At 41.6% G+C, this 14,255-nt stretch overlaps 1 protein-coding gene across 4 annotated transcripts in view; it reads left to right on the top strand.

The window, feature by feature from the left end:
• MAP3K3 (mitogen-activated protein kinase kinase kinase 3) overlaps positions 1-14,255 on the top strand; it is a 59,473-nt gene that overhangs the window by 13,727 nt on the left and 31,491 nt on the right. For all 4 annotated transcript variants that reach the window (XM_065909400.1, XM_065909402.1, XM_065909399.1 and 1 more), the window contains 2 exons: positions 5,888-5,928; positions 10,938-11,037. In XM_065909400.1, coding sequence (XP_065765472.1) covers positions 5,888-5,928; positions 10,938-11,037 — 141 coding nt within the window. The remainder of the gene's footprint in view (positions 1-5,887; positions 5,929-10,937; positions 11,038-14,255) is intronic.

Genomic DNA, 14,255 nt, shown 5'->3' with positions numbered 1-14,255 from the left:
GTGAGGAGGGGACTTGAACCTACCTAGACCTGAATTTTTGTACTGGTGCTTTTTTCTCAGCAGCTGTGGCATCTCTCTATTCAGTTCAACATGAGCTTATACTCAAGCTTCTTAGACAAAAGAAATATGTTATATTCCCTGTATGCTAGGAATCATGTAGTCTTATTATAAATGAGAAACATGTGAAAAAAAAGAAACTAAGGTAGGATGTGACTGTGCCTAAATACATGGTACAGATTCTGAGAGGCAAAGGAGGCCAGGAAAGTGAAAGGTGAGCTTGGGCCGAGGAGTCACAGAGTCATTTCCGGAGAAGGTGGCACTGGGGGCAAGCAGTGAAGGATGTGTAGGAGTTTAGTCAGGAGGAAGTACAGCACTCCAGGGTGGGAAACTGCATTGTTAAAGGCCTAGGGGAAGGAATGCACATGGCATATTTCAGGAAATAGGGTGGGCATCGATCTGGCTGGAGAGAGGGTTCCCTTTGACAACAAACAATGTGAGATGATTAAACTAAGTAAGCATAAGTTCCAGGGGGCTTTGAATAATAGTTAATAACTTAGACTTTATTCCATAGGTCATGGGTATCGCTGATTACTTTTTGAATAAAGAAGGGATGTGGTGAAAGCGGTGGCTAAGATGATTGAGACTGTGGAGGCATGTGGAACGTGCTGGAAGAGGGGAACTGAGAAGTGCAGAGAGGCTGCTTCAGGAGTTGAGAGGAAAGGGACTCGAGGCAAGTGAGAACTGAGAGAATGGGAAGCAGTCTCATCCGGGAGTCTCTGGAGGGGAAAGTGGGGTCTTGCCATCTGCTGAGGAAGGGAAAAGAGGGAACGAATCAAACAGAGCTCAGAGGTTTGAACCTGTAGCCAGTATTATAAGTGGCACCGTTGAGAAGGGGGGATTAGTTAGGGAGGGTAGCTGATGCAGACACGTAACTGGGTTGACTTTGCAATTATAGTGAAAGACTGAGATTGTGTGCGCAGGTATGTGTGTGCATTGCTTTTGCAGTTCTGAAATCCAAAGAGTGCTGCCAACTAAAAGGTGCTTTTTAAAATTTATGTATTTTAAAATTTCCAGCAAACTCATTTGGCAACAAAAGTTGGCCTGAATGGACACGGGGCTATTTATAGTCTTTATTTATTGCACTTATTGTGAATATTGGTACTTTTCAATACAGAAACTGACTTTTGCTGTTAGCAGGTAAACCCTGAACCTCAGTGACTGTACGGCCGTGTCCAGTGCAGGGAAGGAGGCGACAGTGTTCCCCACGGCCACGTCAGGACCCTGATTGAGGGTGGCTCCTCTGACCTGGAACCTGTGGCTGCCAAGGAAGAGAGTGCAGAGCTCAGCTTTGTCCCCAGTTATCGGTCAGAACTAGCTACAAAGCCCCAAACTAACTTCCAGAGAGGCTTAGCAGTGTAGAGGAGGGCACGAAGTGTTTGTGTGTGTTCTGCCTCTGCTGTGGGAGCGCCGCCTGACACCCTCCCCCCGGAGGGGCGTCACTTAACAGACACCGATGTTCTGAAACACTTTTGGCTCCAAGGGTTTGGCTAAAGGAGAATGGACCTGTATTATCATTTTTTGAACACGTGTGTCAAGTACTCTTCTCATATCTTTCCCCAATTGTTTCATTTAATTATTTTGATAATTCCACAAGACAGATTATCACTGTTTTCACTTTGCAGATGAGGAAACTGGGTCACAGAGAGTCATGTTCAAGGTTACCACAGGGAGGTTATAGAGCCAGGGTTTGAAGCCAGACAACTTGACTCTAGTGCTCCATTCCTTATAAACGACTTACCTGCCTCGTTTACATGGCGGATGGATGACGTTTTGCTTGAGAAGATGGGGCTGGACATAGAGATTTGGGAATCTTCTATTTAGAGGTGACCTGATTTTTTAATTCCTACCAAGGAGAAGATGTGAGGAGGAGGAGAGAAATCCAGAAGCCAAAAGTTCAAACCTTGAGGCACAGTCACGTGTTGAGGGGAGGGGTGGGAGAAGGCACGAGGAAGAGGAACCAGCAAAGAAGCAGAAGTGGTTAGAGTGGTGGCAGGTTCTCTGGCTTGAGACAGAGTCACAGAGGCAAGGAGGACACAGCCACCAATGCGAAATGCCTCAGAGAGGCACAGAGAACGGTTGGCAGGAAGGAATTGAATCTAGTGAGCTTTAGCGGAACTTTCTTGTCCGTGGCTTGTTCTAGTCAGCCTGACAGGGGAAACCCAGGGTTGGGAACTTGGCAGATTTGGGCACACCATGTGGTACATGGAAACCAGTCACGGGCCTGCATCCTGCTCTGGAAAGGCCGTAGCCACATCAGACACAGGACTCAGAAGACTGGGCATCTTTGTTTACACTGCTTGCTAATCACAGGCTAGGTTAGTCCTGAGTAGGAGTGATTTGTGGTTTGAGGCAAAAGTTTAATTCCCTTTCTGACTGAATTCACGTCGAATAGCATTTGGATTATGTCCCATCATGAAATAAATTTAGTTCCTTTAGTCCCACAAAGGGACGGAGGGAGTTCTTTCCTAGGTTCATCTAAATATCGTAAGTCCCCCACATATGAACTTTCAAGGCGTGAGCTTTGACAGGTGCGAATGTGCCTTCCCATGTTCCCATGTTCATGTGTTAGTTCATACGCCTAGCGCACCTTGTCACGTGCGTGAGCCCTCGACACGCGGTTGTGCTTTTGTGTGTTATACAGTACTGTATACAGTAGGGCAGTATCTTTATTTCAAGCCCCGGATGTGCAGAAACAAGTGTAAACGCAGCGGTGATGTAGCTGCTGCTACTGTACTTCTCGAGGTACTCTACTGTAAGATTAAAAATGTCTTATATTTTATGTTTTTTACATTATTTGTGTGAGAAGTATTAGAAACCTACTACAGTACGGACTATATAACTGATTGTGTTAGTTGGGTAACTAGGCTAACTTTGCTGGACTTGAACAAATCAAACTTACGAACGTGCTCTTGGAACGGAACTTATTGGTATATAGGGGACTTAACTGTAATAATGTTCTAGGTGAAAGGAGTGGCACCCTACCTGTAGGGACAGACAGGACTGCACACTGTGGTGAAGACGTGGGGTCCTCCAGAGCTGGTGTGAAATTGGACAGTTTGGGAAGCTGGAGGTGGCATGTCTGAGCGTGGCAGTGTGATGCAGACACTGTGCTCTGGAAGGCCCTTCCATGGGAACTTCAGGGGAAGGAGAAAAGGAAGACAGTGGCAAAACTGCTGTCACTCATAGAACCTTGAAGTCGCACAACTTCCTCTGCAGTGTGCCACGTCTTTCCATGTGTGCATGTGTACGCTCACACTCACACACAGTCTCTCTCACCTAGAATGCAGACCAGGTGGGGCACCCTGCCTTCCCATTCCACCTTCTCCACCTCCAACCACGCACAGCCTCAGCCAGAGCCTCCGCTTACTGGTTCCCCAGGCCCCATAGCTTCCCGCAAGGTTGCCACCCTGATCTGATGCTGACTCGATTATTACTCCCATTTCCTCCGTGAGTTCTGAAAAGTAAGGTTTCAGAAGATCCTGTGATAGTTTCTTTCTTTCAGTGTTCCCATTGAAGCCCTGCATCTGTGAGTAAAATAAACCTCCCTTGCCTGTGTAACACTTAAGTTGTAGCCTATTTAGGCTTCTTTTAAAGCATTATGATCTTGAGAGAATTTATTTAACTTCACTGTAACTCAGTTTCTCCTGTAAAATAGGGATCGTAAGACTTCCTGTTTTGAGGGTTATTTTAAATGATGCATGTAACATACTTAGAACAAGGCTTAGTATATAGTAAATGCTCTATAAATGCCAGCTATTGTCATATTATTGGTAATGGATAAAGTGGTCCATATGTGAAATCGAAGGATGAGTGGGCTGTATCAGGGTTGTATTTTGAAGAGCTATCACAGTGCAGGCCTGTTACTCCAGGGAGCTTTGCTGTCCACTGTTTAGTATGTGAATTTTGGGGGAGCATGAAGCTCTTTGAGCCTCCATTTCCTTGACTTTAAAATAGTGGGTTAAAGGCTATACTTATATTTTAATTCAGTGACTCTCAAGGTGTATTCTGGAACCCCTAGCAGGTTCCCAAGAACTTTTCGGGCGTCCCTCAGGTTAAAACTATTTTCATACTAGTACTAAGATGTTCTTTGGCCTTTTTCACGCTCATACTCTTAAAAAGTACACTAGAGTTTTCCAGAGGCTATATGACACATGTTATCACAACAGTTTGAAAGCAGAAGCTGATAAGAGAATCCAGCTGTCTCCTATGAAGCCATGCATTAAAGAGTGCCTACTCTCTTGCTTCACTTTTTCTTTCTTTCTTTCTCTTTTTTTCTGGTATTTTGGCCGCACTGCGTGGCACAGAGGATAGTCCCCTGACCAGGAGTTGAACCTGTGCCTCCACAGTGAAAGTGCCAAATCCTAACCACTAGGCCACCAGGGAACTCTATCTCACTTCACTTTTTAAAAAACATACAGTTTTTAAAATGTGTTTATGTTAACGTATAATGACTTTTAATTATTTTTAGATGAATAAAATATAAGTTTCCTTAGTCTTAATTTCTAATAAGGCAAATATTTGTAGATATCATATACATAAGCAAAAGCTTTTAGGGGTTTTTAGAGTGTAATTAGAGTCTTTAGAGTGTAAATTTTTAGCGTATAAGTTAGAATCATCAGTCTGGTTCATTTGACTGGAAGAGAATTCTAGCCCTCCCATCTCTTGGGAAGGGGAAGTCCTTTGTGCACTTACCCTACCTTTCAGCTTTCTCCTTTTTCTGTCATCTTCTCTGCCTGCTCTATGTTCTTCATCTTCAGATATCCTGAAACCCTCTTTTTTCTTCAAAGCCACATCTTTTGTGTGTCTCAGTATTATTTTCATTCACTGACTATGAACTCTTTCTTACCTTTATCTCTATTACTTGTTGGTTTCCTGACAATTTTAGTTTTCTTTTTCCTTTGGACCTGTTCTTCTAGAATATCTCTTCTCTTTTCCTGTCATTTCTAACTCCCTCAAGTTATTTATTTGACCTTTATAGTATCTCTTCCTCCCTGATTTGTTCTTAACCTTCTAACACTCCTTCTTTTTCTTGTTTCTGATACTTATACTCTGTTTTTCAATCAATGAATTCATTTAACAAATATTGTTAAGCAGAAAGATTATATACCATTACGTTTGCTTGTCCCTGGAGCTACGGAATTAAGAGAGGCATGATCCCTGTTCTCCCAGAGCCTATAGGGTACCCTGATGGTCATCTAGGGTAAAACTGGGGACAGTTATGAGGTATTTGTCCAGGGTGCCACTCTACTCCCACTTAGGGCAGCCGTGATAGGATAGTGGAAATCATTGGTACCAGTGGCAACCATTTATTGCATGTCTACTATGTATTAAGTATTTTACTTACATTTTCTTGTTTAGTTCTCATAATAACTCTGTGAGTTACGTATATTTAGCCCTATTCTGCAGATGGAAGAACTAAGAGTTACAGAGGGTAAGTAACTTGGTTGTGGTCGTATAGCTAGAATTATCACTATGAAGAGTTCTTTTTCTGTTTGGTTACGTCAGCCAAGAAGGAACGGTATCCTGGCCCGGAGGTGGTGACATAGTGGGAGCAGCTCCAGAGCCAGTTGTGGAAATAGAGCTTGTGAACTTAGAGATGACATGTCATAGCAGAACTCCTGGGCTGGGCACCCCCGAGGGTTCTTGTCCCAAGAGCTTTGTTGCCCCGGAGGTTAGAACTCAGTGACAGGAGTGCCTGTCGGGGCAGAGAAGCTCCAACAGGAGCCTTCAGGGATGCTGCCTAATGTTGCTGTCTGAGGCTACCTGGGTAGGGGAGGAGTGACACAGGCCAGAAAACACCCTAACCTGTCTATCCTTTCTTTGGCAGAGTGACGTCAGAATCAAGTTTGAGCACAATGGGGAGAGGCGGTAAGTCTGCCTTCTGATGAGTGGATGTGTCACGGGTGCCCCATTTCTCAGAAAGCGTGCAGCTTGTGGGAGCCATCTCCCTGGAGTGATTCCTGTGGGGTCCCTGGCTGGGTAATGGGGTTGATGGGGCATAAAGGGGAATGTTTCATCCTTGGTTTGGCATATTGACTGAACCTTGTTTCTGGTCTTAAAGCATCAACTGCTAATGTTTTACCCTTCTGCTCTTATTCTGCTGCTGTGAGGTCCATCATTGTGCTGGGGGAGGAAGTCAGAGCTCCAGCTCCACTGAGTCATAGCTTCCAGACACGCTGACCCTGTGCCAGCTGTGGGCATCAGAGGGAGAGGAGGCTTCTCTTGTGACGTGCTACCATTCCTGTCCTGAAAGAGTGTCCCTGGTTTTGTCCACATCAGGGGTCATGTTGGGTGAATTGGAAGTTTCTTTAAAATGTCTCTAGGTCATGGGAAGCTACATTAAGTCCCTCAATTGTGAAAGATTTCAGCTCATTTGAGGACATAGAAAGAGAGAGTTGTCAGTCTGCATTCTGTGTCTTACCTTGGGGAAGTGAAAGTGCTGTTACAAAACCCTTGTATCCTTTTTCCATCGTCAATATTAAGGTTTTTGTAGGAAGTCAAGATAGAAGTTCTCAGTGGAGAAAAATATGACTTCACTTAATTTCTCAAGTTGTTTTAAGGAAAATCTTTAAGAAAGCATATAGAACTCCGGTCAGGGGATATTTGGGACACTGTGTATGGCATGTATACGCACAAGCATGCTTTTCAATATCTGTTTCTTGCTCTTTGCCTTTCTCCCTTGTTGATAACTGCCCTGCCCTTTTTCCTTTGCTATGAGCATTTGGAGGGCAAAGAGCACTATGAGTGTAAGATCCTCCTGCTTTACCAGTCAACAGAGGACCCTGCATGCGTCCTCGGTCTCTTCAGTTGTGTCCAACTCTTTGCAACCCTGTGGACTGTAACCCTCCAGGCTCCTTTGTCCACGGGATTCTCCAGGCAAGAATACTGGAGTGGGTTGCCATTTCCTTCTCCAGGGGATCTTCCCGACCCAGAGATCGAACCCACATCTATTTCGGCTCCTGCATTGCAGGCGGGTTCTTTACTGCTGAGCCACTGGGGAAGCCCCCAGAGGACCTTAAGTGCCTTCAAACGTTTTTGTCCTGGAAGTTGTCTGCTGCTGGCATCTTTCAGCCCTCTCTGAAACTAGCTCTGGAGCTCTAGAGATCTGTGGCTCTGCTTTCCCTTAAAAAGATACATTCAGAAGCCTGCAAGTTGGTCAGAGGTGGAAACATTGTGCAAAGGGCGGTCTGCAGAGCCAGGGCCTGCTGCTTCTAGGTAAATTCTAGGGCTGTTCCAGGCCGGGAGGGAGGAAGGTTTTCTGAGCTCTGTCCCCAGCTGTTAGTTCTAGGACCTGCCAGTAGCACGGAAGTTAAATTGTCACTTCATTGTTGCTGCTTTTCACACTTCTGACCGGACTGGATTTTGGAGGGATTGCCAAACTTAGAGCAGCCGAGAGTTTTCAGAAGTAGATACTAAATCAAAGACTTGATTGTGTCGGAGCCTAATTACGCAGTTACGCTCTCCTGAATTCCTGTTCACTAAGTGGTATGTAGTTACAGTGAGTGGACTTACACTGAGAAAGTGTGTGTGTTTAGTTTCAGAGATGCTGCCAGATCGAAACCACAAATATTTAAGGTGGTCAGGCAGGAATGGCCTTTTGAAGCCCCGAGCAGCAGTGTTGGTATCAAGGTTTTGAGAACTGCATGGTCTTTTTATGGAGCTGTTTTCTGGAGCCGTGGTGTTTCACTGTTCGTGTACTGTGTGTGGAATTGAGGACTTTATAAAGTCTGTGCAGCACAGCCATGTTCAAGCTGCTCTGTGCCAGACAAGCTCTGGTTTTATGTATGTCGTATTTTAAAGATTTGGTTGAAAATGTTTCTGTGGGCTTTCTTTACTTTTTACAGGACTAGGAATAGGATCTATTTAAATGTTGTAGGCTCTTACAGACTTAGAATTTACAGAAAAGAGGAAAGTAGTGACTTTTCACCTTCGTCCTTGCCAGATATCTATTCTGGTGGGCTGACTTTCCCTTTGGTTTGGATGGGTCGGCATCAGACTCTGAACTTTCCTCCCTCTTAGCCTCAGGAGGGCAGAAGAGGACTGTAGACTAAGATCTCCCTCCTTGGAAATTATATTGTTGAATGGATTAGTTTATATCCACCAGGAAATCCATCCATATTGTAATCCTTGTATTCCCTCCCTATCTCAAATCAACCATCCCAAGCATTAATCAGGTGCTGTCTTTAAAAAAGAGAGAGAAAGTGAAGTGCTACCTAGATATGAGTTATCTAGATATGGGTGTTTGATGGATTCTTTTGAGAGAATACCTTTCTATTTATTCCTTATAGTAAATCATATCCCGTTCATCAAGACCTCAGCCACAGTTCTAAAGGGGCCTGCCTTTTGAACTGGTGGGGATGGTTGTGCTGGGTGTTAGACCTGTCTTTAAAGTACTAACCTGAAAATGCCAGTTATTTAAGGTGACGGTGGCAGCTTAGATTTTAACTAACCTGAGAGTCCTGGTTTCTTGACCTTGATCAGACTTTTGGGCTGCTTTTAAATGGTTTTGGAAGTTTTAAATGGTTCATCACCAGGCCAAACACAGGAGAATTTATCTCTGAGCCTGATCTTTTTCTGACTGTGTTAAGGATATCTGAGTGATCTGGTATTTTATTCAGAAAGGCAGACCTCTTTTGAACCGTTGCTGAAGTCCTGATGAAGGGGATATGTAATTAATCATTATGGAATTTAGTAATTCCTTATTTACAAAAGAATTAATAGAAAAGTATTCTCTCAAAAGAATCCATCAAACACTCATATCTGGGTTATCTAGATAGCACTTAATTTTTTCTCTCTCTTTTTTTTAAAGATAGCACCTGATTAATGCTTGGGATGGTTGATTTGAGGGGGGATAATATAAGGATTACAATATGGATGGACTTCGTGGTGGATATAAATTAATATATTCAGCAATATAATTTTTAGAAATGAAGGTAGTGACAGATGAAGGAAAAGTTATAGAGGAATTATCTTCCTGAGATATTAGGCTTTGTATGAAGGATTATACTTATAGCCTATCAACGTTGTTCAGCAGAACTTCGGCTCTAATAGAAACGTTCTGCAGAAATCCCTTGGTAGCCGAGGAAATTGGTTCCAGGGCCCCCTGTGGATATCAGACTCCTTGGATGCTCAAATCTTCTAGATGAAATGGTGTAGTCTTTGCATATAACCTACGTACATTTTTGTGTATACTTTAAATCATCTCTAGATTACTTATAAACCTAAGACAATGTAATTGCCATGTAAATAGTTGCCAGCATGGGGCATATTCAAGTTCTGCTTTTTTGGAACTTTCTGGAAATTTTTTTTTCCAGATATTTTTGATCTGCAGGTGTAGACCTGGGTATGAAGAGGGGTGACTTATAACCGTGTTCTCCAGTATACTAGTCACTAGCTACGTGTATCTAGTGAGCACTTGAATGTGCTGATGGGACTTAAAGAGCTGATTTTAAATTTAATCAATTTAAATTTAAATAGCCACATGTGGCTACTGGCTACTGTATTGAACAGCTCAGTTCTAGATATAATGACTTTCATGGTGCCCACTGATTTCAGTCAGCCAGATTTCATGAAAATCCAATGGCTTACCTATCAAATTACCCATGACATTTTTCACAGAACTAGAACAAATAATCCTAAAATTCATTTGGAACCACAGAAGGCTAAATTGCCAAAGCAATCTGAGGAAAAAGAAAACAGGAGGCATCACCGTCTCAGACTTCAGATAAATTTAAAAGATGCAGCCATCAGCTGTTTAAATTGTTGCTGTCAAGTTTGTCTTCTTCCTTTTGGCTTCTGTATTTTATGTAATTTTATATAATGCTTATTAGGAAGACCTTCCCTACGCCAACATTTTTTTGTTTCTACATTTTCTTATATACATGTACATATGTAGTATACATATGAGTTTCTTTTTTATATTCTGTTTATCTCTTTGTTTATTTTTGTTTTAAATAAATTTTAAAGTATTGGGTTGGACCTATATGATATGGTCACTTTTATATGTCAAACATTGTTGACTATCCCCAGTATCCCTAATACATTAAAACTTTTTATTTAAAAAATGTCAAACACACACAAATGTGAAACTGAGCCTCCAAGGATCTGTCACCCAGCTTCAACATTATCAACATTTTGCCAACCTAGTTTCATCTGTGCCCACTTGTAAATTTTGTTGTGATATGTAATGACAAGTTATTTTAAGACCTCTTTGAACATGTTCCTACTCTACCATGTGTTAATATTTATAGAAATTGTTCTTTGAACAGACCTAGTGAGTCTCTCTGGAAAAGCATCAGTATCAACACTACTTACAGGCACACATGTGTCACTGGTTAAGAAAACTGATCAGGCGTATAACCAACTCAAGGGGAATTCCTGTGACTTGGTGGTGGGAAATGTCAATTCTTAGGATAATCACCATTGAGATTCCTGTGGCATCTCAAAAATGAACAGTAGAAAAGACCTTTTCAAGTCCTGGATGTGAGTCATTTAGGAGTTAAGACCATGTTTTCAGGACTGCAGTTCCAGTCTCCAGGTTTTCTTCCTAATAGGAATATTTGGAACATAGTTTTTAAACCCAGGTGTCCTGCGGTGATACTGAACTGTCATTGACTGAAAGATCTGAGCTGAAGTGGTAGGACAATGATTGAGATTGAATACCGCCTGTGGGTACTATTGAAAAACCTGAGAGATGCTCAGAGAAAGGGTGAAAAGATAAAGGCAGATAAGAGAAGAAAAAGAAAATACAGAGAAAGGCAAGCTGTATGAAAAATAAAAAGAACTCTTGAAAAGAAAGGAAAATATCACTCAGGAGTCATAACTTCTAAACCCTGCATTTAAAATGTACAGTTACCCATGCTTCTGTTCTGTCTCAGAATTATAGCATTCAGCCGGCCTGTGAGATACGAAGATGTGGAGCACAAGGTGACAGCAGTGTTTGGGCAGCCTCTGGATCTACATTACATGAACAATGAGGTGCGGAAGTCAGGTGGCCTGGGGATGTGGGGCGCACCTTGCCTACCCATCTTTTCTCTGCTTAACTGAGGATCTCCTAGTTTGTTCTTCTAATGTCATCTGCAGGTTTTCATTTTCTGGAGCCTCTTTTCTTAATTACAATAATTTTGGGATTTTTCTTTTTTACTGTGTGGAAGATTGCACAGCTATTTCCATTCCCTCTTTCTAGGCCAGTAGCTCTAATAACTCCATGGTGAGGTCAGGTATGGGGATCAGGGTCAGCGCTTAGCGTTGCCTTGCTATAGCAGAGGATTCAGCAGGGCTGGGGATGTGGGGAAAACTGGTGGGTAGGTCCTCTACTGACAGTCATAAATGTTGGATTCTTCTCAGAGTTTCGCTTCTGATTGTAGCTGGTGTCAAACATTAGCACCTGCTCTAATCATTTTTTTAAACGCTTAATCCTCCTAACCCCACCCAATGGTCCTTATTTATGCATACTTTGAACATCACCCAGGAAGGAATTCTTTTGAATGTCAATTACTTGGCTGCTTTCCCAGCTCCAAGGAAGATACTAGAGGCTGTAGTCTGCTTGGGTTGGTGCTTTGCATTAGTCTGAAAGGCAATGTGTTTGTGCCTAGTAAAGAGCCTGCACTTTGAGGGGCTTACCTGGTGGTCTAGTGGTTAAGAATCCATCTGCCAATGCAGGGGACATGGGTTCGATCCTTGGTCTGTGAAGATCCCACATGCTGCGGAGCAACTCAGCCCGTGCATCACAGCTACTGAGCCTACAGTCTAGAGCCCAGAAGCTATAACTGCTGAGCCCATGTGCTGCATCTGTGGAAGCCTGCATACCTAGAGCCCATGCTCTACAACAAGAGAAGCCCTTGCAATGAGAAGCCTGCCTGCTGCAACTAGAGAAAGCAATGAAGACCTGTTACAGCCAAAAAATAAAATAAATTAAAATCTTAAAAAAAAAGAATTAAGGATTGATTCATCCCTTAGTTGAAAATAAAGGCTTTAAAAAAAAAAAAGCTTGCTCCTTGAGGGAACTAAGTTGAGGGGAATAGACAGGAAAGCTGGGCAACCTCATGGCTCTTTGAGAGGTCTTTCCTATGTAGTTTTATTTTAGTGGTTGAAAAGTTAAGAATTTCCTCCAAACTCTGGGGCTGAAATCCATAGACGCTGAGATTCGTTGGCTAAAAACTTTCTGGCCCTCTTTAAACAAAATGTACAGCCACAGTTGGGTTATGTATGCTTGCTCAGTCACTTCAGTCGTGTCCGACTCTTTGTGATCCCAAAGACTGTAGCCTGCCAGGCAGGCTCCTTTGTCCATGGAATTCTCCAGGCAGGTTGCTATGCCCTCCTGCAGAGAATCGTCCTGACTCAGGGATCGAACCTGAGTCTTCTGCATTGCAGGCAAATTCTTTACCACTGAGCTCCCCAGTTGGGTATATGCTGCCATATACCTAACAAAAATAAGACCATCTGATCTTTTGCTTTTGGGTAAATTTTAGAAATACAACAAATTTAGAAAGTCACTAACACTATGGTTAATAAATAAAACAGAGGTAAGCATTTCAAAGTATGCAAACTAACACATTTTAAATACAGGGTATGAGAACCCCCAAAATATAAGTGAAAAATCCATAGAACACTTCAAACATCCATGACTGTATGAGAAAACGAGGCTAAAATCAGCTAGCCATTCAAGAAGGTGTTCTTTAGTTAGGAAATATTTTTCTGGATGATTTAGTACTACTTATTTCTCTTTCCATTAATATTTCCATTAAGAATTCCGTATGTCCCAAAATCCATTTTCAAACTCTTTTTCCAAGGAAGTGACTGCCCAGAATGTTGGGCATTCCTTTATTCAAATGTTTATGCAGATATTGATTCTAAACCAAATATATTTTTTAAGAGTCCGTGAAGACTAATGTATTTGAGCATTTATTTTTCATCACTTTTTTACTGTTGTTGTTGTTTCTGTTTTTGTTTTTTGACCTTATTTCCCAGACCAGGGATTGAACCCAGGCCATGTCAGTGAAAGCCCAGAATCCTAACCACTAGGCCGCCAGGGAATTCCCATAATTGTTATTATATTAAATCATGTATGTTTTTCCATACTCTGCTAATGTCAGTGACTAAGAGTTGACTAATTTATATCTTATTAATTTCAACTCTCTCAACCTATTTTTCTTTGCCCTCTAAACCCTGCCTTGTCAGGACTTGTGAGCCACAAATGAAAAATCTTTGATTTTATTTATGTTTATATTTTTGTTAAAATAGCTTTTTTGAGATATAATTCATCTACCATATCACTTACCCTTTTATTTTTAAATTTATGTTTTTAAACTGTACAATTCAGTGATTTTTAATATATTCCGAGTTGTGTTAACTGTCAGTACATGATTCCAGAACCTTTTTATCACCCCAAAGAGAAACCCTATACTCATTAGCAGTAACTTCCCATTCCCCCTCCACTTCCTAGCCCTGGGCAACTACTTATTTACTTTGCATCTTTCTGGATTTGCCTATTCTGAACATTTTATGTATATGGAATCACACAGTATGTTGCCTTTTGTATTTGGCTTCTTTCACTGAGCATGTATTCAAGGCTCATCTATATTGTAACATGTATTGGACTTCATTCCTTTGTATGGCTGAATAATATTCCATGATATGGGTATAACACATTTTTGTGTATCCCTTCATTCACCTCTTGATGGACATGAGTTTTTCCACTTTTGGCTGTCATAAATAATGCTGCTATGAACATTTGTGTACCAGTTTTATATGAGTAGCTATTTTCAATCCTCTAAAATATACCTAAGAGTGGAATTGTGGGTCTTGTAGAAACTCTGTATCTAACTTTTTGAGGAACTGCCCAATTATCTCATATTGACTGGTACCACTTTACTTTCTTACTAGCAATATATGAGGGTTGCAGTTTCTCCACATTCTCACCAGTACTTGTGATTATTTTTTTTTTCTTTTTAAAAAAAATTATAGCCATCCTAGTATGTATGAAGTGATATTTTATTGTGGTTTTAATTTTCATTTCCCTAATGACTAATAATATTATCTTTTCATGTACTTATTAGTCATTTATTTATTTTTCTTTGAACAAATATATATTCAAATCCTTTGCCCGTTTAAAAAACTGGATTGCTTGTCCTCCTTTTGTTGAGTTGTAAGAGTTCTTCACATATTCTGGATACTAGATCCTTATCATACATTTG

This window comes from Muntiacus reevesi, chromosome 18 (genome assembly GCF_963930625.1).
Source record: "Muntiacus reevesi chromosome 18, mMunRee1.1, whole genome shotgun sequence".
Taxonomy (NCBI): Eukaryota; Metazoa; Chordata; class Mammalia; order Artiodactyla; family Cervidae; genus Muntiacus; species Muntiacus reevesi.
The sequence above is the reverse complement of the archived record's forward strand: the minus strand, read 5'-3'. Positions and strand labels throughout refer to the sequence as shown.